This window comes from Protopterus annectens, chromosome 10.part0 (genome assembly GCF_019279795.1).
Source record: "Protopterus annectens isolate FY-2018-M chromosome 10.part0, PAN1.0, whole genome shotgun sequence".
NCBI lineage: Eukaryota > Metazoa > Chordata > Ceratodontiformes > Protopteridae > Protopterus > Protopterus annectens.
The window spans coordinates 757,890,164-757,916,135 of record NC_056744.1 but is presented as its reverse complement, the minus strand read 5'-3'; the positions used below and the strand labels follow the sequence as shown (position 1 = coordinate 757,916,135).

The following is a 25,972-nucleotide window of genomic DNA, read 5'->3' as shown; positions in this document are numbered from 1 at the left end:
ATATGCATACTTATACAACACAGGCGTAAAACATAAATCAGTTCATCAGATGTGATATAACAGATAAGAGGACATACCTTGCTATCGTGCAACTACATTGTCTCGTGATATAGAGCCAATAATACCATATATGTGCATGTCTTGGAATACTATAGACTTTTATACATGTTGGCCAGCATATTAAGCTCCTCAATGCCATATGTTAGTAATAGGCCTCCATAGCCTGAAAAAGTAAAAAAAATGTATTTGCTTCAAACTGTGTAGCTTGCCGGGGTCTAATAGTACACTGTGCCAATATTTACAAATGCTTGCTAATCCCGAGATATGTACAAAAATAGGCAGATTAAACCAGCTATATTGGCATAGTGGAATGAAGCTCTGATAGCTACCTAGACCTTGACTCACTTATGCAGCCCAGGTACCTATTGAACATGGCAGAGAAAGTAAATTTTGAGGTTATGTCTACACAACTCTATTCAACAGTTAGAACTGACAGTGATATGGAGTTAAACAACAGTCCTTGTGGCCCACACATTGGTCAAGACTGGAACAATAAATAACCAAACTAGAAAAATGAGGCCATGAGGGGATATAGTCACTTTAGGAAGGGGATGGGAACACACCTAAAGAAAGGCCAGTACAGAATTGCTCACAACCACCTTCTCAATGTTACAAGCATGTAGGAGCTGGTCATTCTAACACTTTTTTCTGCCATCCTATATGAGTATCACTGATAGTTCCCAGGCTCACTCTTTTCCTGCACTCAGATTATGTCCTCGCTTGGCCATCATCTGGAATTTGTCCTTTTCCCCACTGTAGTGTGATCTTGGAGTTGGTATATTTAGTTGGGGGGGTGGGCACACAACCTTGCATTGGGGGATGTGGGGGGCAAAGCCCCCCACTTTGAAGGTTTTGAAATATTGTCTTGTTTTTGGTTGGCCAAGTGAAATTTTCCCCAATAAAAAAATTTGTTAAAGTGGCCATTCAAAGACGTGACATTTGGCTGTTTATTGGTCTGCGAACAGACGATGGCTGACTAGGTTTTTAGATATGGTAATATAGACCCGAGTTGCAGATACCTGGTCTTTATAGGTATGTCTAGAATATCATAGGTATTTAGAGTACTATGGAGTATAGTTTTGCCTTGATTTTCCTATAGATATATATATATATTCTACATGCTTTATGTTTACCAGATAGTGTAGCAATCACATGAGCGATGAGCATTATTGCATTGTAATGCATGGGGCATCAAGACTACATTCAGAACTTGGGGGGAAAATATAAACTTGTTGAAAACTTCCCTAGTGCAAAACCAATTTTAACAACTCTTAGGAGTGCTTAACAAAAGTTTGCAAAGCACCCCTATGTGCTGTTATGAATGGATCTTGTACTAGGGACTAACAGCAGACAGTGCCAACAAAGAACTGTAGCAGAAGATAAAACACATTTTAAAAGTTAGCACTTCACTTTGCTTCACTTACAAACAGAAAGTGTCACAGAATGAAGTGTCTAACAGCTTTTAAAATGATTTGTTCTGCTGAGAAGTATTTTGTTTCTGCCCGCTACCTCTAAACTATCCCTGATTTTGCATAATGCCACTGATTTTGTCTTATACTTTTATCATGTCACTTGTAAAAATCTTTGGTTTTATGATGAGTCATTAAGGATTACAGTCAGTCAATAATGCCACACATTAGAGTTTTATACTTATTATTGTTCAGAAAATGCACATTAATGCAAAACATGTTGATCTATTAATTTCTTAAGTGAATTTGAACATTATCTAAATTGCTCCTGATTTTGATCCTTTTATTTTTTGAATTTGTAAAGAATTCTTAAACAAAGACATTAATAGTATGTTGTTTATGTTGTTGTCTGACAGTAGTAAGTGTTTGACAGAATTTCAGGTGTAATAAAGCTCTTCATACCCCTACACTGTTTTTTTCTGTAGCTGGCAGTACATGAGGCAGATAAAGTTCCATGCACTAGAAAACCTTTGGTTACATATTCTCAACACTGAGACCAGGATTCATCTCTCCATATTCTCTCTAGAGGTGAATTTCTTGGCAACCACATGTTACAACATAAATATCTGGTTATAATCAGAGTCCCAATCATAATTATCTACATAATATGATCTACGTAGTAATACATCTGTTCTAGTCTTTATTAGTTATAAGTAAGATGCTTGTACAGGTAATGGTGTTGCAGATTTTTAGAGCTTGCTGTTAAAGGAACGTTGTGTTGTCATATCACTACAGTGTAATACACTAATTCCTGTAGAAAAACTGGAGTTCACATTTGTTGCATTATTTGAGTCCGTTTTTTTTAAACTAAAGTTGTTTTGACAGGTAGTTCAAAGTAAAGATGCTGCAATTCATGCATCAATTTGGATCTCTTATATTGAAATACAGATGCGCAATAGAGATGTATTCAGCTATGGTTTGCATATTCATAGGTTCATAGGTTCATAGGTTCATACTAGGCTATCTGCCCTAGGGCATTTATAAGCCTAGCCAGAGTATGTTTGGCTTTCGCCACCCATTTTAAATTAATTTTGCTATGCCCTTTTTCGAGGTTAGTATACTGTGCCTCTATCTAACAGTGACACAGAAGTGATACCCGGGGTAAACCTATGATCTCCCATCCACTCATCAAGATTCCTCTTGAAGAGAGTCAATGAGGGACTCTGCCTAACCTGGACTGGGATTTTATTCCATAGTGAAGGGAGCCTCTGGGTTATGAATCTGTCCCTCCAGCATGTCCTATTTATTTCAGTGCTGAGGTTCAAGTCTCTCGAGCGTGTAGCTCGATGGGATTTGGATTTTTTGAGGTGCAGCATGCCCCTTAATTCCGGGTTGGACATGGCCTTATACGTCAGGCACAGGTCACCTCTGAGCAGTCGGTATGCCACTGAGTAGAGCTGGAGTTTCTTTAACCGGGTAGCATATGGCATCTGTTTGAGCCCTTTGATCCTCTTGGTGAGGTACTTTTGGGGTCTTTCCAGTTGCTGCAGGTGTTTGGTAAGGTACATCCCAAAAGGGGTATTGTACTCGATTATGGGCCTGATGAGGGATGAGTAAAGAGGCACGATGACCTCCCCTAATCTAGATGTGAATCCCTTCATGATTAGGTGGGCTATATAAAATGTTTTTCTAACCACTTTGGCCACGTGGTTGTCAAATGAGAGATTGCTATCAACTTGGGTCCCCAGGTCCCTAATGACTTCTTCTGTACTTAATGGATTACCACCTATGTGGTAATTTGTGGGCACTTTGTTTTTGCCAAAGGGAATGACTATACACTTTTTGGCATTTAGCTTGAGGCCATGGCTCTGGCACCAGTTGTCTGTTTCTATGAGGCCCTTTTGGAGGATGCTTGTGTCGGCTGGAGAGTCGATTATGGCACCCAGTTTGCAGTCATCTGCAAACTTGAGTCCTTGTCAGATCCATGTACTATACATGATCTCTTACTATAACTGTATTCTGAGTATTCAGAATGGACACCACTATATTGCAGTATATATTCTATAAACACTTAATATCAGCACCACAGCTGAAATGAGTATTGCATATTGTTAAAATGTAACTATATGTCTAATAAAAAAACACATATTTTATTTCTAATCTAAGAGTATGTATGGTGGTCTCCATATGGAGCTCAATATAGTTAATTGTCATTCTGAAAACAAATTGCACAAGTTGCTGATAAGCAAGTAAAATAATTAACACAGATAGGGTGGAAAACAGCTTTTTTCAGATGGAGCTAATAGATTTAAACATACAGATAACTAACCAACAACAGCATACCTGTGGGAAACTAACATATCAAGAATCAGTCCAAAGGGGCTTAATACTCTCAACAAAAGTAGTATAGGTATTTTTAATGTGCATTATACAGTATGTGGAAGGCATACCATAATTATAGATGTAGATCCCTAAACCAGAATACACAGTGCTAACTTAGATAAGTGATATTATAGACATTAATAGAACTATTTGAAAAAGATTCCTGAGTAATATGCAGATAAAAGCTGGAGACATCCTTAAGCTGTATACCAATAGAAAACTGATTATTATCACAGAATATCACTAAGTTATATTTTGTGTGTAGTTTACTGGTCACATGTCATCTCATTACAGCATTATAGGTTCATAGGTTCATAGGTAGGTACTAGGCTATCGGCCCAAGGGCCTAAGTAAGCCTAGCCAACAAGGTTCCCTGGCTTATGCCACCCAACAAAGTTATTTTCCTGTGCCCCTGTTGAGCAGCACCACAGAAGTGATCCTTGGGGTGTATTTCCTATTTCCCATCCACTTATCAAGATTTTTCTTGAAGAGTGCTAAAGAAACTTTGCTTGACATAGCTGGGTAGCTTGTTTCAGAGTATGGGAAGTCTCTGGGACAGGAATCTATCCCTCCAGCATGTCCTGTTTATTGTGGTGACAAGGTTTAGGTCCCTAGAGTGTGTAGCTCAGAGGGATTGGGATTTCTTTAGGTGTAGCATGTCCAACAGCTCTGGGTTTGACATAGCTTTATATATTAGCCAGAGATCACCTCGGAGTAGGCGATATGCTACAGAGTACAGCTGGAGTTTTTTCAGATGGTCAGTGTAGGGCAACTGTTTGAGGCCAGTAATCCTCTTTGTGAGGTACTTATGTGGCCTTTTCAGCTGCTGCAGATGTCTTGTGAGGTACATTCCAAAAGGGCATTGTACTCTATAATAGGTCTAATGAGTGTCGAGTAGAGGGGAAACAATTACCTCTTTTTTCCTGCATGAGAACCCTTTTGTGATGAGGTGTGCCACATAGAAGGATTTTCTGACTACTGTGGTGATGTGATTATCAGGCTACTGCCCACCTGGGTCCCAAGGTCTCTTATCACCCCTTCAGCATTAAGTAGACTGCCATCTATGTGGTAGTTCATGGGTACAGAGTTTTTACCAAAGGGGATGGCAATGCACTTTTTGGCATTGAGTTTTTGGCCATGGCTCTGACACCAGTCATCTTACTCAGTGAGGCCCTTCTGCAGAATGTCCACATCATTTAGAGACTTGACTATGGCTCCTAGTTTGCAGTCATCTGTGAACTGCATTAGCCAAATGCCTTCTGTGTTAGCCTGTACTTCAGAGAAGTAGATACCAAACAGGAGAAGTCCCAGGACTAAACCCTGTTGTACTCCACTTGCCACTGGATTAAAGTCAGATTTGGAGTTTGCAAATTTTACAGTGTGGGTTCTAACAATGAGCCAGTTGGCAACCCATCTTGTGACGTACGGATTTATACCTAGTTTAGTGAGTTTAGCTATAATTCCAGCATGGGGGATGGTGTCAAAAGCCTTGGTGAGGTCAAGATAGGCTGTGTGAACCACCTTACCCTCGTCTACGGCTTTGGTGACTGCCTCAAAGAAGTCAATCAGGTTCAGGAGGCATGATCTGCCTTTCACAAACTGAAACTGGAGGTTATCAATGTATTTGTTTATGAGTTCCATGATGATACGTTCCATGGCTTTGCAGACCAGGCTCATCAGGCTAATACGGTGATAGTTCCAGGGATCGGTGGTGGCTCCCCCTTTGTGGTGTGAGATAACTGTTGCTGTGCACCATTCAGTGGGCACAAAGCCTATCATGAGGCTATGATTGAGCATGGTGCTTAGGTGGTGAGCCAGTTCATTCTGAAGTTCGTGTAAAATGCAGCCTGGGATGTTGTCCAGTCCCATGGATGCTGTGTTTTTGGCTTTAGAAATTGTAGCTTTTACCTGCATAGTTGTGATTACAGGTACTCTGCATTCTTCATGTATAGATATGGGCCCTTTATGGGGTGAGAGGGGGCTAATGTTAGCACTGAACCTGTCTGCCAGGATGTTAGCAATATCAGTTGGTTCTGTAATTTTTGTGCCATTGTGCTGTAACTCAGAGCAGATATCTCCACAGTAGAAAGTCTAGCAAAACCAGATGCTTTGCATGCCTTCAACAGTCATGCACCAGAATTACCTGAACACATCAGACATGAACACAGTAAATGGATCATTATGCCCCTGTCATTTAGATTTCAATACACGTGGGTGAACAGCAAGCACCTAACAAATAACATCACTGGCTAGATACAGTCTGCCAGCAAGTAATAATATAATATACTTGCATTACAAAAAAGAACTAGTTCCTATTTTACATATGTGTAATATCCATTATGCATATGGATGCTAAGTGTTTATGTAAGCATAATGAATGTTGAATATATTTAATTTTACATGTGCATATCACTACTAGTGGTAATGAGTACTACATACTCATGTTGTACAATTATAATCTTTCCTCCAAGTATACTACAAGTATTCATGGGTGATGTGGTACTATGCTAATGATAAATGATAATTTCCTTACACATACAGCTGCAATTTACCAGCATAACAAATCCTTTACAATAGTATTAGATACCAGATAATACATCTGCTGGTATTTCCAAGGAGTGGTATATGATCATATTATTACAGTTGTCCACATTAACAGCATCATTAATATGTGTGAATCAATATCAACTCTGTTATACATTGCATTACACTGTTCAATACTGTACACATATAAGGTAATTCTGTTCAGACTGCCATATATTAGAAGATATCAGCTGTATGTGTATCCAGATATGACCACACTGTGTTGTGCTCTGTCTGCAATATTCAAGACATACCATAAAAAAGCTAAGCCATTTCTATAACCCTGCTTAACTGTCACTCTGGTACTAGATCTTGCATCATATGCATGTTTATCTACAAAACATTTTTCTTTTTTGTAAATCTATGAAGGACTGTAAGATTTGATGACATCTAAACAAATATAGCTCTCCTGAGCTCTCTTCTCCATGATACCACACTTATACAATGTTATCCCAGTATTTAAACTCCTCAGTCCAGGTGCTGTGGCTGGTAATGCCTGTTAAAGATGGGGTGCAGGATAATAGTGAGACTGGAAGACACTATTGCTACTTATAGGGAATGGCTTGACATAGTGCTGGAAGGCCAAACCCTCTTCATGCTGGTACCATTCAGAAGAACATTGTGAACTACTAGGCATGGTCTATGCATGGGCTAAACTCTTGGCTAGGCTTATAAAGGCCTCAGGGACAATAGTCTAGTAACTTCCTATGATCCTATGATCCTATGATCCTATGATCATGTGACTATCTATTTAGGGGTGTCCAAACGCAACCCCTCCTAAAGTTGTCACACCCCTTCATAGCCTACACCTTCACCTACTCTGGTTACTGTTGATGGCTTTGTGCTCCAGATGGCCTTCATGAATGGCCTTCTTCACACCACCATGTCATCTCCATGCTTCCTTTGAACAGGAGAGAGATGATGATGCATGGCTTCATTATTATTCTCTTCCCACATCAGTTCTTAGATGCACTTGGTCTAGTAATTGAAACCAGGCTGCCTGGTTCACAGTAAAGCCATTATCCCTCTATTCTTACAGAACTAGCTTCCCCTGCAAGATTTGTAGATTTTGGCACATACTTTTGGTCTTAACAAAGTTTGGTAGACATCAGCGCCATGTGTGGTCAGTCTCCACATTTCTGTAACACTGCAGGCTAATGAAGTCCATTAGTTATGTGTGGTTCTAAAGAGCAAAACATGGTACCCAGTATCTTATACCCCCCTCCACACACACACACACACACACACACACACACACACACACACACACACACACACACACACACACACACACACCTGGGAAAGGCTGGCACAGATTTTTTTAGCTTATGCCCACTTCTGCCCAGACTATAATGTAGTTACAATGCCACCAGACACTCCAAAGTCAAATATTATAAGGCTGTTACAAGGGTACCCAATTATACTGAGTGAAATTAATATTAACACAAATGATAGCGTTTGGCCAATGCAGTAAGGCTTTCAGGAGTACTCTCAAAGGTTAACATATTCTCTAAAGGACCAAAAGAACATGAAAATACTAAATATGTATTTACAATAAACACCATAGTTTCATTCATAAGAAATATTAAAATAGCACAGGTGAATAGATACACACAGATACAGAAATAAAGTACTTAACTAATCTCACTATAAATTCCTGACTGATCTAAAGAATTACTATTCCATGGTTCACTTACTAGAGCAAGGCAAGATGAAGTACGTGGGGGTCCTTGCTTGTTAGGTTACAAAAACAGACTGCTCTGAGACTTTAGCATCACCTAGTATTAAAACATCATTTTTAATGATGGATTACAGAATGACATCACATACATCTGGTCATATGACTTTAGGTTCCCATACTACTCCTTTGGCTAGAAGCTGCCAGGATTCAGCAGATATCTGTTACAATACATATCTCAAGCTTTAATAAAGTTTATTACAGTATCTGGAAGCTGTAAAACAATTTTAACACTACTGCTCTTCCTACAGAGACTAACAAACCAAACTTCTTGCAGACATTGCATCTCTGGCTTCATTCAAAACTGTGAGATAACATCTTTAAGGCTAGGCCCAGTCATTTCATTTCATAACATTTTTCAAAGTTAGCTGCAGCTGGACTGTGATTAACCTCTTCTCCTCCAGTATCTTTTGTTACACTATATACATTTTACCAGTTACAATAATATATGTATATTTCTTTTTTCTGTCTAGCAGAGCACACTGTTGGCACATTTTTACCACAAGCAGCTTTACAAATACATTTTAACAAGCATCTGTACAAATCAATTTGATATACAAATGACATATAATCTTTACAAACTTCCAGCTAGCTGCATTGGCATATGTAACACATCCACTGCCCTACTTCTCCTGGCATAGCAATACTTTACATTGTCACATGGCTGTATGACTAAATGTCAAATGAGTATTTGTGGAAACTATTTAAATGAAAAAGTCAACATCACTCTTCCTCAAATATAACCAAAAATAATATGGCAGATGAGGCCTCCTACCTGCTTATGGTGTTATTCTGTCCAATAATTGCTCAGGCATTGACTCATATCATACGTTGCATGAGCTACACCATAATATTAACCCTTTTGCCTGCACAGAATGTTAAATTTTGGCGGTTGGGCATTAAAGCAATACCTAGTGGGACACCGCTACTAATTATTGGTGGATTAAAAACATTATTACAATCATATTAGTGATAATTTTCAGAAAATAGAAAAAAAAAACTTCCCTCTGATTGCCTGAAGCCAGTACATATATATAGCTCACGACTAAAATCACGGAGCAGTGCTCAACTTGATATGAAGATATGGCACAATGTTTGGTCAATTTTTATTTTTATGTATTGATAATATAGTTAAGTAATGATTCTCCCTATAGGTCATGTAATGGTGTAATGGAAAAGTATATACATTTCCTTGTATGAGGCTTTACTTAGATACTATATTAACTGGAATATAATGCCTACCTACTTTTTTTCTCTTTTTTACTTTTCTGTTCTTCCATTGTATGTCGATTCTATACTTTTAATGTGCTATTAGTGTGTTCATGGTATAAATGTCTATGTAATACATCAGTGGCTGTTATTATCTTTCATTGGCTCTGGATTGGTTTTATTATTTATGTATTAACTTATTTTATTTGATTTTTTACTGGGGTAGTACACTGATTGATTAATTCTTATCAATTTCAGTTTCTGTCAAAAACTGACCAGACATGCAAAACAGACAAGAGTACAATAATACATATGTGACAATAAAACAGTACAATGGTAAAGTAATATATAGTACATAGCATGCAGAGTAAATCCAATGTATTAATTTACATTGTTATTAAGTTTCAAAACATTTGAGATAGTAGATTAAAATAAATTACAGAAGTGAAAGCACCAAAGGCTTGTAGGACTTAACCTTTTAATAGAAGGGCAAAATAAATACATATACTGATACTGTTAGCCATAGTTGTCATAAATATTATTGGTGTTACTGTATCTCTTATTGTTGTTAATGCTATTGAGTATTGCATGTATATTGCCTCTGTTACGGTGTCTTGACTGCATTTATTAATTCTGCCGGCATATATGACTTCATATTCTTGCTATTTCCTGCCATATCCTGTAAAAAATTACGAAAAGATGTAGGGCATTAAAAAGATGCATCCCGGCTTCAACAAAAGGCATGCAATTAAAGTTTGTTTTCCTAGCAAAAAGGCTTCTCGAATTCCCAGGAACAAAAATGCAACATGAGCTTAAAACACAGGCCTCCATCTGCTAAACTCTGCCTGACGTCTAAATGGAGTTAAAACAAACTTAATGATGTGACCTAAGGGGTAACAGCTACATCCTACTTAATTAATTACATGTGATTTTAGTAGAGAATGGAAGTTGGTATAAGAGGATACCTTTAATTTCAGGTGGAAGGGACTCCCAGAGTTTGGGCCTGAGAACTGAGAACACATGGTCGGATATTTGTAGCTTGGTGCCTGAGATTTGTGTTTTAGGGTCTAAGTTGTTCAAGTTTCTTAGGTTGTATGTTGGGCAATATCTTCTTTTTGAGGTTAAACGAGGGAGAGTATGTTCTTGTAGGAGTTTGACCAGTTGTGATCCCAGCAGCAGGTATGCTTTTTGGTTAACACTGAGCCAGATTGCCTCTGTTAGTGTTATACAGGTCGACCATTTCAAATGTCAGGATGCACTAGACTGAGTCCCAAAGCACAGAGACTGAATAGCCAAAAAGTGAACATATATATATATATATATATATATATATATATATATATATATATATATATATATATATACTAAGTCTGATACAGCTATATATATATATATATATATATATATATATATATATATATATATATACTAAGTCTGAGACAGCCATTTCATGGGATATTTCCTTTCCTTAGAGTTATGGTGTTCTCAAAGTCTGTATATATAAGTTCAGGGGGGTTGGTGGCTTGGCCCCTCAACAAAAAAAGTTTAAAGGAGAAGAGTGACATTTGAGCTTTGCTCTTCTTTGAGATTTTCAGTACATTTTTTCATCTTGTTGGCACTCTGCATTTCAAGTGCCAACATTTCAACAGTGAGTCATTATACACCGGTATCCATTTCTTGGAGAGTGTAGAATAAATCTTTATATTTTGTTTTCTAGTTTTTGAATAGTGGTGGAGTTTATAGGAGAGGATATTAATACACGACAGAGGACGAATTCAAGTTGAGGGGATATGATTCTGTTTCCTATTGCAGAGCTGGTAAAATCTGAGAGATAAGGGGATATTTTTGTGCCCAGAAACTTGGGGGATTAATTTTTTACATTTACTATCAAGATATAGCTGGAAGTTGAGCAGGAGGTCTAACCATAGACCAAGATATTTGAAAGGGTAGAGTTACTATAAGGGATGGTTGTTGTGATCATAGATTTTTAAAGTTTTCTTGCATCTGCTGAGTTTTGTTTAGCACCAAAAACCTTCTTTTAGTTCTGCATGTATTTAGTATGAGATTTTTAGTAGTAACCCACTCACAGAGATAACTGAAGTCAGATTGTAGATCTTGCTGTAAGGTAGTTAAGTGGTGGAATGCCATGTCATTTGCGTATAAGAGGATAGGAAAGTAAGGAAGATTAAGCACAAGTTTATTGATGTATATAGATAACAGAAGAGGAACAAGAAAAGATTCTTGAGGTACACCTTTGAGTAGAAGAGAGGAGAGAGAGAGAGAGGTGCAGAAATTAGCACTCACTGAGAAGTGGCAGTGAGTCATATAATTCTTGAACCAAGGGATGGAACCAGGGCTAATGCCTAATTATGAAAGGTGGATTATAAGAGAGGAGTGATTGACTAAGTCAAAGACTCTGGAGAAGTCTAGACAAATTGTATCAGAGAATATGCCTTTGTTCACTGATAAGAGAATTTTATTGGCCAAAGACCAAATGACTGTGGTTGTGCTCCTCCATGACGTGAGCCCATGTCTTTTTATGAAAAAGAGTAATATGTTTGTGAGTTGAAGACAGTTTTTACCAAATTTTACACAGGGTTGGAAGGATCAAAATGGGGTGATAGTGTAATAGGAGTGTGGTTTTATTATGGCAAATTACAATATATTAGACATGGTATTGGCAGTATGACAGGTACTAAATATGTGTTTTAGGGGTGCAACAATAAAGCCACAACAGTGGTATATGAACCATGGATGTAGGTTGTCTGTACCTGGGGATCTTCCTGCTTCATTTGTTCAAATAAATGAATAATGTCTTTGGATGATACCTTCCAAAAATAAAAGACAAGAATATACTGAGGGTGGGATGAGGAGCGTTTGTAGGGATATTGTTTGCAGTACATTTGGAGAGGCTGTTAAATTATCTGTGGAAGTCATCTGCAGACAAGCTGAAAGAAGCACTTGTAGATGTGTGAGGCTGGTTACAACCTGTGAGGTTATTGACTTATTTCCAAAATTTTCTAAGGCTGTAGTTCAGAGAGATATGCAGGTGTATCATGGAATGACTTGTGTCATCTATTGGCTTTTTTACTAGGTTCCTTAGATGTGTATATTGCTTCCTGTTTTCTGGAATGGGATTAGATTTCCATGAAGGCCAGTATTCATCCCAGGGTTTAAGGAGAGATTTTAACTCATGAGTTAGCCACTTTTAGGGTTTGGAGTTAGAATGTTTATAGCTTAAGGGAAAGTGTCATGTCTTGTAGACTGGACAGAGTGTGTATAAGGAGTTCAGATGGCTTGTTAGGATTTTTGGTATCTAGAATAGTGGCCCAGCTGTGGGAAGAGAGAGAGAGAGAGAGAGAGAGAGGAAAATAATAAAGATTATTTACAAATGTAACAAAAAATAAAAAAAATGTGACTTGGAGAGCTCTACTGTAAGGTGAATGCACTGGAGAATTCATCAAGGTCAAAAAACCCTACGCCAGAGCTCTGGTGAGGTATAGTAAGCACCTTTTCTCCTATTTTATTCTGTTTTGTCTTGCAAATGGTGGTGCACAGGTAGTCATTTTAAATCAGCAACACTTTATTTGAATATGTGGAAATGCCAGTGAGTACTGCTTAACAATCTAAGATGTTTTAGTAGGCTGTTTCTTGATACTCATATAAGTTGCACTGCTGCTTAAGGTCAGGGCTAATTCTTCTTTTTTATGCAATTAAGTTTTCTGTGGTGCTTTTTTCCAGTATTTGTTTTGAACTCCTTCAGAAGGAATAGCTTTGGTAATATCCAGGTCCTGCATTTCCTTGTTTGCCAGGTAATCACTAGAAATTGATGTCTGTGATCTTTGTGAACTTACTGTGAAAGGGATATCCACAGCATGTTAGGAGCGTCACTGATTTACATTCTTAAACATCCTATCTGCTGGAATTGAATTGTTTGGAGGGGAAAATTTCAATTAAGAAGCTTTCAAATGTCTTTGCTTTTGTTAACAGTTCTACATGATTAGTGAGTTTGGAGAAGAATGTATGGATTCTTATAATGCAAGAGACAAGATCTTCTGTTATTTGCAAACAGATTTAACTCTAAAAATGTCACTGCAAAACTAGTGTTTGAAAATAATGACTTTATATTAAGCTGATGAGTGTATCAATGCAGTAATAAGGTGATTTTTGAGGAAAACTGTTGAAAATTTGCAAATAATTTCCTTTTTGGGTAGTTTCAGAAGAAAGGTATTGTAGAAATCATACATAGCATATCTTGAGATGGAAGGATGTCCCTTCTTTTGCTTGTATAAAATAAGCTTCTTTGAAGCATAGTAAAGTAACAAATATGACTCGGTAGACCACATGAGTGCCCATGCAGATGATTCAGTTATCTGTGCACTCTTTTGGTTATAATACTGACTATTCAAATACTTTTAGAATGCTCTTGTCTAGAAAGTCTTCTAGATTTTGCCCTTCATTGCCTTCTTTTAAACCAACCAACCAACCTGAGATTATTGTATTCCCACCTGTTTTCTAGTTTTACACTCTTTGTAATAGAAGATGGAGAATTACGGATGCATCTGAAGAATTAGTTGGACATTCTTGATTGCAGATTTGGAGGTAATAGTCTTATTCCCACAAAAGCAAATCTTTACTACCTTCTACGCTATGTTTGAAGTCAGTGGACACAGTTTTGACTTCTTTAGAAACAAGATTATTTGTGATACTGCCTGGCTCCATGGCAGAGAGGGACAGAGCACTTACTGTGACCCAGGTGATTGATATGATATTAGCAGTCCTGGCACAGGAGGAGACAAGCAGAGAGGGAGAGGAATGAAGGACCATGCACCACTATAATCTATTCTCCTGGGGGTTTGTAAAGGGTTTTTGCCCACTCAGAGCACACAGAGAATTGAAATGGCCCTGATGGAGGCTAGGAAGACAATCATTCATATTTCGGGGACAGCAGGGCTGGCTGGTAGGAAAGTCCCTTGCAGAAGTGAGTGGACATCCTACATGGATGGCTCACTGCACAGTCCTTCCCAGTACCTAGCCATGTAGACACAGTTAAGGTTTAGGAGATAAGAAAAAATATGAACTGCTCCTGATGGCCCCCTCTCCCTCAATCTTGTCCCAAGTGAATGGAGAGAATAGGCCAGCTGGCCAGGAGGGAGCTGATGGTTAGAAGATAGTGGGGGTAAAGTGATGCAAAAAGAAGTTTGATACTAGCACTGTCAGGCCATCGATTTCCTTAGCTAAAACTGAGTCTCAAGACCTGTATGTATCAGAAATAATGTCCAGGACTTATAGTGACAAGGTGATGAATGATATTTGAAAGTGGAATTATCATCATTAGGGTTGAAAATATGTTCTTAAGTTAATCATGTTGATCACTATGGAAAAATGATTAACAGTTAAAGTCCTCATGATGATGTTTGATTAGTGGTACTTGCACTAGAAGGGAGGGGAGGAGTAAGCTGTTAACATCAACTCACCCATATTGGGGTAGCAGGCAACTTAGGCTAGTTGCAATAGCAGTATTAAGAGCTTGGTAAGCCATGTGCTGCAAAACATGTGTAAAATGTTGTTTGAGGTTGCACTTGCACAAAAGAATGTATACATCTAATGATACAGCTGTTATCGTGCCTGCAAAGATGTCGAGGGATAGTGGGGATTAGGACCATTTGATGCTCCACCAGTATTTTTGATTTCCTCACCAGCCCCAGAATTGGGTATTGTTGAGCCAAGGGGATGCTATTGTCTGCCAGGTAAAATTGGTTAACAAGGGGAGGGGTTAGTGTCAGCTGATGGTTAGCTGTGGGGGAGAAAAAAAGCAATTAGACTGCCACCAAATATAAGCTAACCTAAACTCCTCATAATTTAGATGCATGCTGAAACTTTTCCTTTTTTCCAGTTTATATAATGCTAAACAGACAAATAAGCATATGCACACAGATACACACACATGCACGCAAACATGTGGTCACACAATGCATGTAGCTGTAGCTGCAAGAGTACCCACAGTAGTAATATTTCAGATTGCAAGTAATGTTGAGAATTTTGGCACAACTCACCTTTTCAAAATTGACTCCTTGAGCCCAGGAACAGTTCTGAGGGTTTGGTACATCTTCCCAGAACAGCTTTCGCATTCTAAAAACATAGGAAAAAATGTGTTAGCTAGGGAGCTGTTAAGCTGGTGTTTTAGATCAAGTGGCACTGAAACTTTACAACAAATACGCATAATGTCTTTTTTTGCAGTAATAATATTTTTACCTCACCCTGTATACGTATATTACAAACTAAATCCTAAGTCTTAACACCATTCATACCATTTACCCTTGAAGCAGACAGCCTCAAATTGCTTACACATACACATATATACCCACACACACACACACACACACACACACACACACACACACACACACACACACACACACACACACACACACACACACATGCGCGCGCATGCGCACACTCATGGACACCCATGCATACATGGGTCTACTTTGAAATAATGAAATGTCAGATTACAGAAGACCAGAAGATCAAGACCAGAACATCAAATTCTTAAAGTACTGAAAGTTCAGAATATCAAGTCTGATAACATCGAAACTGTTAAGATATATATTCTGTTCTGTAGTAAAGAGATGTGGCAGATGTTATGTGTAATGGTGAAGGGAATTTGTCAGCTGGTGTAGTAAAGCATGTGAAGCAAAGGGTAACAAAGATTTTATTCTTGGGGTAGAATTCATGCATTGAAAGTAAATTGTGTGAGTGTTGTTTGCAGACCGAGGAAAAGTGAGTAGGAGTGGATTGTTTGTGTTGACAGTAAGTAGGTGTTTTGCAAAGGGACAGGTGTGTGTTTTAGAAGGAATTCTGACATCTGTTATGGAGATCACAGTACATTGTGGACTGGGAAATTTACCTTTCTTCCACTGTAGTCTGATCTCGGAGTTGGTATATTAAATTTGCAGGAAGTATGGAGGGATGCAGGGGGGCTTGTCCCCCCTGCTTAAATGTAAAGAGGTTGGCAGTGATTTATTTTGTATTTGTTGGTTGGTGTTTTGTGGTGTAGGGTGGGAGGTTTATGTCTGCATTGTGTTTTTTGATATTTTCAGACTAAATGTTATGCATTTATAGGATATTGCAGTTTCATGGTTCTGGTTTTGATCTTCCTGTCTTCAGTAACCTGAAATGTTATTTCAAAGTAGATCCACGTGCTGTACATATACTCAGAGACAGAGACACATGCAGACACAGGCACATGCAAACACAGACACACTCAGACATCCATGCAGCTACAAACAAACTCCTACCAACACACTCACCTTCACAAAGCCACACACTTACAAACTTGCAAGCATGCTGCTCCACATACACTCATATACATAAATAGAGACAACTTTCTTCTTCCTACCTCTTAAACTTCAGACAACCAGACATACAAAGACAGACACAGACATGCGTGCATGCATACACACACACACACACACACACACACACACACACACACACACACACACACACACAAGCAAACACACAAACATGCACACATGCACATGCAAACGTATAGTTTCATAGTATAGTACTAGGCTATCTGCCCTAGGGCATTTATAAGCCTAGCCAAAGTGTATGTGGTTTTTGCCACCCCATGTAAGGATACAAAAGTGTACAATTTAAATTAAATTTAGTTTACTGTGCCACTATCTAGCAATGACACAGAGATGACCCCCGGGGTAAACCTACGATCACCCATCCATTCGTCCAGATTTCTCTTGAAGAGAGTCAGTGAGGGGCTCTGCCTAACATGGACTGGTATCCTGTTCCAGAGTGCGGGGAGCCTCTGGGTTATGAATCTGTCCCTCCAGCATGTTCTATTCATATTTGTGCTGAGGTTTAGATCTTTAGATCTCGTGGCTCTGATGGATTTGGATTTTTTGAGGTGGAGCATGTCCATTAATTCTGAATTGGACATGGCCTTGTACGTAAGGCACAGATCACCTCTAAGCAGGCGGTATGATACTGAATAGAGCTGGAGCTTTTTCAGTCTGGCAGCATGTGACATATGCTGGAGACCCTTGATCTTCTTGGTAAGGTACTTTTGGGGTCTCTCCAGCTGCTGCAGGTGCCGGGTGAGGTACATACCAAATGGGGCATTGTACTCAATCATAGGCCTGATAAGGAAGGAATATAAGGGTACAATGACATCCTTTGATCTGGATGCAAATCCCTTCATGATAAGGTGGGCAAGGTAGAAGGTCTTTCTAACCACTTTGGTGATGTGGGTGTCAAATGAGAGGTCACTGTCAACTTGGGTCCCCAGGTCTCTGATTACGTTTTCCGTACTTAATGGATTACCACCTATGTGGTAATTTGTGGGTACTTTGTTTTTTCCAAAGGGGATGACTATATATTTTTTGCCATTTAGTTTAAGGCCATGACTCTGGCACCAGCTGTCTGTTTCTGTGAGGCCCTTCTGGAAGATGCATGTGTCAGCTGGTGTGTCGACTATGGCACCTAGTTTGCAGTCGTCTGCGAACTTTTTCAGCCACAACCCCCCCTATGTTTGCCTGCACATCTGAGAAATAAATGCCGAACAAGAGGGGTCCCAAGACAAGCCCTGTGGGACTCCACTTGTGACTGGCTTAGAGTATGACATAGCTCCAGCTATTCTGACTTTGTGGGTTCTGTCCTTTAGCCAGTTTGCAACCCATCTTGTGACAAACAGGTTTACATTTAAGCTGTTGAGCTTGTATAGCTTCACAATACCCACCTGTAGTCATGGTAAGAGCCATAACCCTTCAGTAGGAGTAAAATGGTGATAAAAGTAACTTAGCTATGCATTTTTCTGAATAGCTAAATTATTATGGTACCATAACCATTACTGGGGGAGATCACATGGCTAATTAGCATTAATTGTTCATCTGTTTAGCTGCACATGCATGTGGCTTCAGTAGAGAGACTTACTACCATGCTGTGGCAACGCCCTAAAAGGTGTGATGAAAGAGTATTCTTTGAATTACTCAGCCTTACTTCACAGTGGAAACCTTCAGTGGATATGTTTCTACAATGCAGTAAGAGTTTCTGAATTCCAGGTCATCTATTATGTTTCAACTATATAATTTTCTTGTTGTTTATTTCAGCCTAGGTGCACAGATTTCCTAGGTAGCACTGAAATTTCAACTAATTCTGTTTACATGCTACATATTTTTCCAGTTTCAGATAATTTTCTTACAAACAGTAAGCACTGGAAGGAATATTAATTTCTAAAATATACAAACTTAACACGTAAGACCCCAAACTGGTCCTTTGCAGTGTCCTCTTACTTTATCTCATGATGTCTTCCACGCATTATCATCATTTCTGTTCTGTAACCATGCTGCTAGCCAGTTTAGAAACTGCTATCCAATTTACAAATGTTCTTGCTATACCTATTTAAATCAGTTTGCTGTTCAGGATATCATGATTAACTGTTACAAAAGTAGTGGAGAAGTTGACAAACATTACTTCTACCTGGATTTTTATTTCAATTGCCATAATCATGTTACTGTAAAAGAGCAGATTATGGGTAGCTACAACTTTAACCTTTGTATTTTGGCAATGATTACTACTTGACAAATTTGTTTTCTGCAAATCTTCAATTACAGTTTTTTACAATTTGTGTCTCCATAATTTTCCCATTGTTTCATAATACACTGATTAACCTATAGCTATTAATACCTGTTTTTATTCAGAGCAAGATTAAGCTGTTAGAGGGTACAATCACCAATGGCAAATAGGCAGGCATGGATACCAACATTTATTCATTTAAGCAGCCAGAGGTGTTTGGCTATTTATGTGAATTAATGTTTGTGTTAGTGTCCAGCTGGCTCTGTAATGTAGCAAGAGGTTAACAAGCTTGCTAATGCTCTTTGCTACAGCTCTTTTTTTTCCATCAAATTTAGGATGAAGGGGCATCATACTGGAGGCCGGCCCAAGACATCAGTTCAGGTAGTTTCATTCTCGGTTTAACAACCAACTTCCAACCATTAAGTTGATAAGCATGCTTTACAAATATCTGATAAAGGTTTAGCCAAGATGCCTTTCAGTTATTTTAAACGTGTTTGTAATATCATCCATACCAGAGAGCTTGCTCTACTTGATCAGTTTTCCCATCTAATTTTCTATAACCTTTAACTTCCCAGTCACCTGTTTTATCTTTTGTATGTTTGATTCTTTCAGCCCATATTGGTTTATAAAATGATAATGAAATAGACTTGCAACATCTGTGGATTCCTTACGTTTCACATACAGTAAACTCTCAGTTAACAGACGCACATAGGGATTGGTAGATGCCGGATAACTGTCGTTTCTGGTTGTTTGAGAGTTACTATTAAAAATAGGCCTGACTAATATTGTACCCTATATGTGTTTGGATTGACTTGTTCTCATGTTGGGGAGAGAGGGAATTTATTTATATCTTCCTTTTTAAAATTCTAAAACTCTAAAAACATAGGTGATGTTTCTGCGGGGGGGGGGGGGTGACACATGAAAATTGTATTTCTCTGAAATTTTTTTCTGGCTGCTTGAGAGTGCTGGTTGATTGAGTTCTGGTTAACTGAGAGTTTACTGTAATTATCAGAAAAGTGATTTCTCAAAGAGTTCAAGTCTTTATGTTTTCTAATATATTTAAATAACGTTTTCTGTTGTCCTTAAAGTTGTTTGCTAAATGTTCCTCATAATGTTGTTTCTCTCTTTTTTGACTCATTCTGATCCTCTTATGCATTATATTTATTTCAACCTTCAAATGATTTTTCCTAACCTTCTTCTTTACATCAGTTTATTTTCACATTTAGTCAGGTTTAAGTCTGTCTGCTTATTTTTTTCATTTGACAGGATGTATTTCTTTATTGTTATGATCTGCTTGTGTTTCATTTTCAACCTTAAAAAACAGTACTTAGAATATTCCACTACCAATTAGTATCTTTATTTTTTAAACATTTCTTCCAAGGGGACAGTTTCTAGCATTTTCTAACTTATTTTTTTAATTTATTATACTCCAAAATAACTTGTTAGGGGTTGTTCTGATAATAAGAGCTTGTTTTGCTATAATTGTTTCTTCTTCATGTTGAGACCATGTATAAATTACACGAAAGGGGAGGATCACTTCTATGCTTCCACCTTTCCTTTCCTTTACAATACTAGGATTCTGATTTCCTGGACTCTTTTACTGTCTGTGCAAGGATTATCATGTTATCTTTCTCTGTAGCCTATTTGATTTTGTTAATGGCCACTTCTTAAAAATAATGTAAAGTATATTTGCATGATTTTGGTTTGAAAAGAAGTTGTCTTGTTCACTGTTGTTCAGATTCTTACTTTTATTCCATGCCATGTTCATCTGTTTGCGATATGAAGCTGACAACTTGTGGTTAATGATTACCATATAAGAAATTACATGGAAACCTTCTCAGCAAGGGTGTGAACAGTTTCAAGCCTATTAAGAGACTTGTATTGGCTTTTGATTGTAGCCCAAATAAATGACCTAATTAATTTAATTTAACTGATGTACCATGTAAATTAGCAGTGATTATGCCAATTCAAAAACAATGCAAGGAGCAAGAAAAGGAGCTATATGGTAATGAATCTGACTGCAGTAGCAGGTAAAATGATAGAGATGGTACCAGTGATACCAGAGAAAAGCTTCATAATTAACTAAATTATACAATGGCAAAAACAAAAAAAGACAATACAAGGTTTCACAGAAAGCCAAACAGATATATGTAAACACTGAAGGGTCCAGTGTAGGCAGAGAAATGACAACTAAATACTTATCTCATGTTTTACTTGTGTATGCAAGGCTTGTTGCAGCATTACATGAACATATACTTTATGATAGTAGGAACCTGATATTTACTGGAAGGTGTCCTTTAAAAGAAACTAAGACTTTACTAAATTTGACAAAAATCATAAAACTGCAATAGGTAAGATGACAGAAATCCTTAATAAAATGCCTATGAAGAATTATAGGTTAATAGGTAAGTACTACAGTAGTTGCCCTTGCCGGCCATTTTAAGCCTAGCTAATTTCCCTTTTTTGCTTGAAATAACCCATCCCACTTGGTTATAGATTGGCCTTACCCATCCTATTGTCAATAATTATATATTACCTCTAATGAGAATAACTGGAATCATGCCATAGATAATATATGGGGACCTATGCATGGAATAAAGCATTTAGGAACTGTCTCTGTTCATTAGTAGTACACAGGGCAGTCTTGGGGTACATTTTCTGTTTCCCATCCATAGATCTAAGCTGCATTTGGAAAAGGACCAGGATGAGCTTTGTTTTATGTGGATGGGGAGTCTGTTTAACAGCAGCAGCATCCTCTGTGAACTATACCTGTCCCTCCACTCCATTCTGTTGATGTTACAGAAGAGGCTTACATTCCTAGACTGAGTGTTTTCTGATGCCAGATGACTTGCTAATGTGTAGCAAATTCATCAGTAATGGGTTGGAGGATGCCTTGTCTGCCAGACACATGTCACCTCTTAGCAGTCTGTAGGATACTGAGTATAGTGACAGGGCTTGGAATTACTCAGTACAGGACATGTTGTTTAGGCCTTGTATCTTTTCAGTAAAGTATCTCTGTGGGCATTCCAGTTATTTCATGTGTCTGGACAGATACATGCCAAAGGATGCATTATATTCAATAATTGGCCTAATGAAGGCTGAGTAATGGAAGCCAATCACATGCCTAGAGCTAGATATAATCCCTTTGTTTATAAGCTGTGTCAAATAGAAGAACTTTCTTATAACAATGGACATAGGTTGGTCAAAAGTTAGGTCATGGTCCACATAAGTTTTCAAATCCAAAATAAGTGCATCAGCTCTTAGGGGTGTATTGTCAATGTAGTAAAACAAAAAAAAAAACACAGCCGTGTGTAAAATCCCAGGACACAAACTTTAATGAAAATAAGCTGTTTCATCAAGTACAAGAACCAAACTTCTTCAGATAAAGAAAAAAGTTATCTGTCCTACTTATTCCACATTTGAAATACATCATGGTCCAACAGCCAGTGAATCTAAAACAATGATAAAAAACACAGGTTGCAACCTGCAACACTAATAGTTACCTTTTGTTAACCAAAGTCTTTAAACATGTAAAAAAGTTTCTTTTTTTTAACATACAGAACAAATATATGAAAATCTATTTATATACTTACAGATATACAAACAAATAAACATTCATGCTTGTTGACAGACATGAGTTTAAAAAATGTACTTATTATCTTTCAAACTGTTTTAATTTTAAAATAAACTTTTGTATAAGGAATCAAGGTATATACTGAAATATAACACATTGGCTCCTATGGGGCTTAATAATGAAGTGAATTGGAAATGTTTACTATAAGAGAAGGATGTTTTAAATGTTTACTAGTTCAATTAATATTTATTTGAGAATGTGGTTTTGTATTTAAGGAGTGCTTTTTTTCTAAGATGTTATGTTCTGTGAAGGTGTTTGCATCAAGGCACTAGAACGGTTGGTGATTAAAGGAATTTTTATAAAAACTGTGATTTTTTCAATATTTTGGATCCAGTAGTCATGCAATAACATTGCTGTGGTGGTTGGTGGTGTGGTCATGTTTAATTTATTTTTAGCTGATCTCGGCTGTTTAAGCATAGGGCAGTGGCACGCAAATGGGATCGGGCGAAAAATAAGAAAAAAAAAACTAAAATAAGCATTCTATCCAAAATCACTACTTTGCCATGATACTCAATGGCAGGCAGAAGACAACATGGCCAGGGAATAGTGGTTGCTAAGGGGAGAGACTCAGTGTGGGACCTGTAACTATGCAGCAGCAGGTAATCCTATGCAAATGAGGGGAATGATAATGAATCCCAGATATCCCCTGCATGCTAGTCAGCAATTAACAGCGTAAGAGCAGGAATAGCTAGGTGCAAGCCTAGGAGTTAACTGACATTATAGGGTGGTGTGTCAGGCATACTGTAAGTGGATTGGAGCCCTGTGGCTCGGGTTTGCCCTTAGCTTAGCACAGCTAAGCAAGGGGGTGTGCCTGAGGCTGCCTAGCACTCTTTACATTGCCTAAGCAGGTGTGCATGCCACGCACTGGGTTTAAAAGGAAAAGAAAAAGTAAACCAGGAAATAGCAGCTCTGTGCACATTTGAGCAATGTGCTTGCGCGTTGCACCCCCAGGCTTATACAGGTAGGCAATGGGAAGGACAAACAGCAGTAGGAATGTAATCAGGGAGAACTAGCATAGCTGGCAGACGAAATGTATCAAAATCAGCCAATTACACAGGCAGCAGCCCAGCCCAGCAGAGAACACTACTATAAACTATGCAAACACCTTTCCCTATGATTTTCCCACATACTCTATACCACCAGTGTATACAAATAGGGGAATTTTAACAAACAAAAACAATAAAATGATAGGGGCTGCAATAGCTATCATACAACAACTTGTGGAAGAGGCTGAGGGTGGTGAGGATGAGAATGCTGTCGACCAACCCACAGTGAGGAGACAGAGAAGAGTGTGCAGACCCAGGGTAACCTACCAGGGGCTACATGATCTGGAGATAGTGGAGCACTATAGGGTGGACAGGGACCACCTACAACAAATTGTTGAGTTGTACCGGCCATGCCTCACACACAGAACTAACAGACAGTAACCCATCCCGGTGGATACCAAGGTATGTGTAGGCCTAAGAATACTAGCTACAGGTACCTTCCAAAGGCCAACTGGGGATATCAGGGGATCTCACAGGCATTAGCATCCAGGGTATTCCACCAGTTCCTGGATGCCATGTCAGCACATGCCAGTGAGCATGTTATATTTCCCCAACACCCGTGAGGCATTGGCCAGCAATATGCATCTCTTTCACCAAATAGCAGAATACCCTGAGGTAGTGGGTGTTATAGACTGCATGCACATATGCATCAAAGCACCACCTGGTGAGTGGGGTAGGGTCTACATCAACTGCAAGGGCTTCCCCTTCATCAACTGCCAGGTCATGTGTGATAATGAATGTGTGTGCTGGCTGCCCTGGAAGCTATAATGATTCCCACATCTGGTATCTAGTGCAGCTGTACCAGAGATTTGCCAATGGGGACATCCCTTATGATCACCTAGTGGGGGATGCTGGTTACGCACTGGAGCCATGGCTGATGACACCCATCACAAATGCACACACACCCGAACAAGAACTCCATAATGAGGCACGCACACAGATATTAATAGAGCATGTGTTTGGGATGCTCAAGTCACAGTTCTGGTGCATGAACACATCCAGCGGAGCCTTGTAGAACTCACCAGCTACATGTACTCAAATTGTCATCGTATGTGCCATGCTACACAATATGATCCTGCAGAAATAGCTGCAGCAGGAACAGCATGGAGCAGGGCCACAGCCCCTCATCATTGCCAAGGCATAGGCACTGAGTGACTTAGAGGAGGAACAACCTGAGAATGCCCCAGTAGGCAGAAGGAGGTGTGCCCAGTATGCCCTGGCCTTGGCAAAGCGGCAACGCATAGCACATACATTGACATAGGATGGACCCAGGGAATTACACGTCTCTCTGACTCGCACATACAGTAAAAGGGATGCCAAACATGAACCTACCTGTGCTCAACCATGTGTAGGGAGTGTACTATGTGCATCCAACATAGACAGCCCTCCAGCACCATCCTCAATACTGGCACATCCACAAGGTAAGTCACTCTCCTTACCAATCGCCGAATGGAGTAGTATGTGTTGTTACCTGTATCTATGGTATGGATGTGAGCATGCAAGGGAATTGGGTGGCTGAATGGGATGGCAGCAGATAGTAGACACCTAGTGTGGTAGCATGAGATCTGTAACAAATACTGGTGTCACCATAGTAGCCAGTACTACACATGGTGACAAAACCCACTGCAGGAAATGTGCTGGGCCACATGTGTGTCCATATGACACACACATGCCAGTCAGGGAGGTTCACATACCCAACAACAGTCTCAGCCAGCAGGACAGGTGTAGACAAACACAAACAAAGGCTGTGCTAAGGCCTATGAATGCTGCTTATGGGTAATCTCCCCCCAGGCCTACACAGACAGACTACGTCAGGTCAGGCAGTGGGATATTAGTTCTGAAGGGTTGGAAGTCAGAAACTAATATGTAGGTCAATCAAACCTAAGACCTGTCGTACACTGATATGCCTTTAGTCAGCATTATAGGTTAGAAAACAGAATGAAATTGAGTACCTGACATACCAGTACAGTCATAGCAAATGTATACAAGAGTCAAGTGTGCCCTACCCCAATCCTGTGTAGCAATGTAGAAACAGTCAGGTGTGCCTCCCCCAAATCCTATGTAGACATATAGTAACAGTCATGTGTGCCCCCCAATCTTATGTAGACATGTAGTAACAGGCAGGTGTGCCCCTCCAATCCTATGTAGACATGTAGTAACAATTAGGTGTGTCCTCCCCCCAATCCTATGTGAAAATGTAGTAACATGTATGTGTAGGTATAATACCAGTGGAGCACAGATGCTCAGAGGTGGCCAATGTAGCAGGATAGATTGTAGCATTTGTACAATATGCAGGTATGTGTGTTTTAGGTTGGTG

The 25,972-nt window shown here is 38.9% G+C and overlaps 1 protein-coding gene across 3 annotated transcripts in view; it reads right to left on the bottom strand.

Moving 5' to 3' along the window:
* Positions 1 to 25,972, bottom strand: part of LEPR (leptin receptor) — a 1,381,011-nt gene that overhangs the window by 49,073 nt on the left and 1,305,966 nt on the right. For 2 of the 3 annotated variants that reach the window (XM_044085571.1, XM_044085569.1), the window contains exon 18: positions 15,438 to 15,513. In XM_044085571.1, the coding sequence (XP_043941506.1) occupies positions 15,438 to 15,513 (76 nt within the window). Of the gene's footprint in view, positions 1 to 9,905; positions 10,061 to 15,437; positions 15,514 to 25,972 lie in introns of those variants that run through there. The other variant, XM_044085570.1, reaches the window with a different exon arrangement.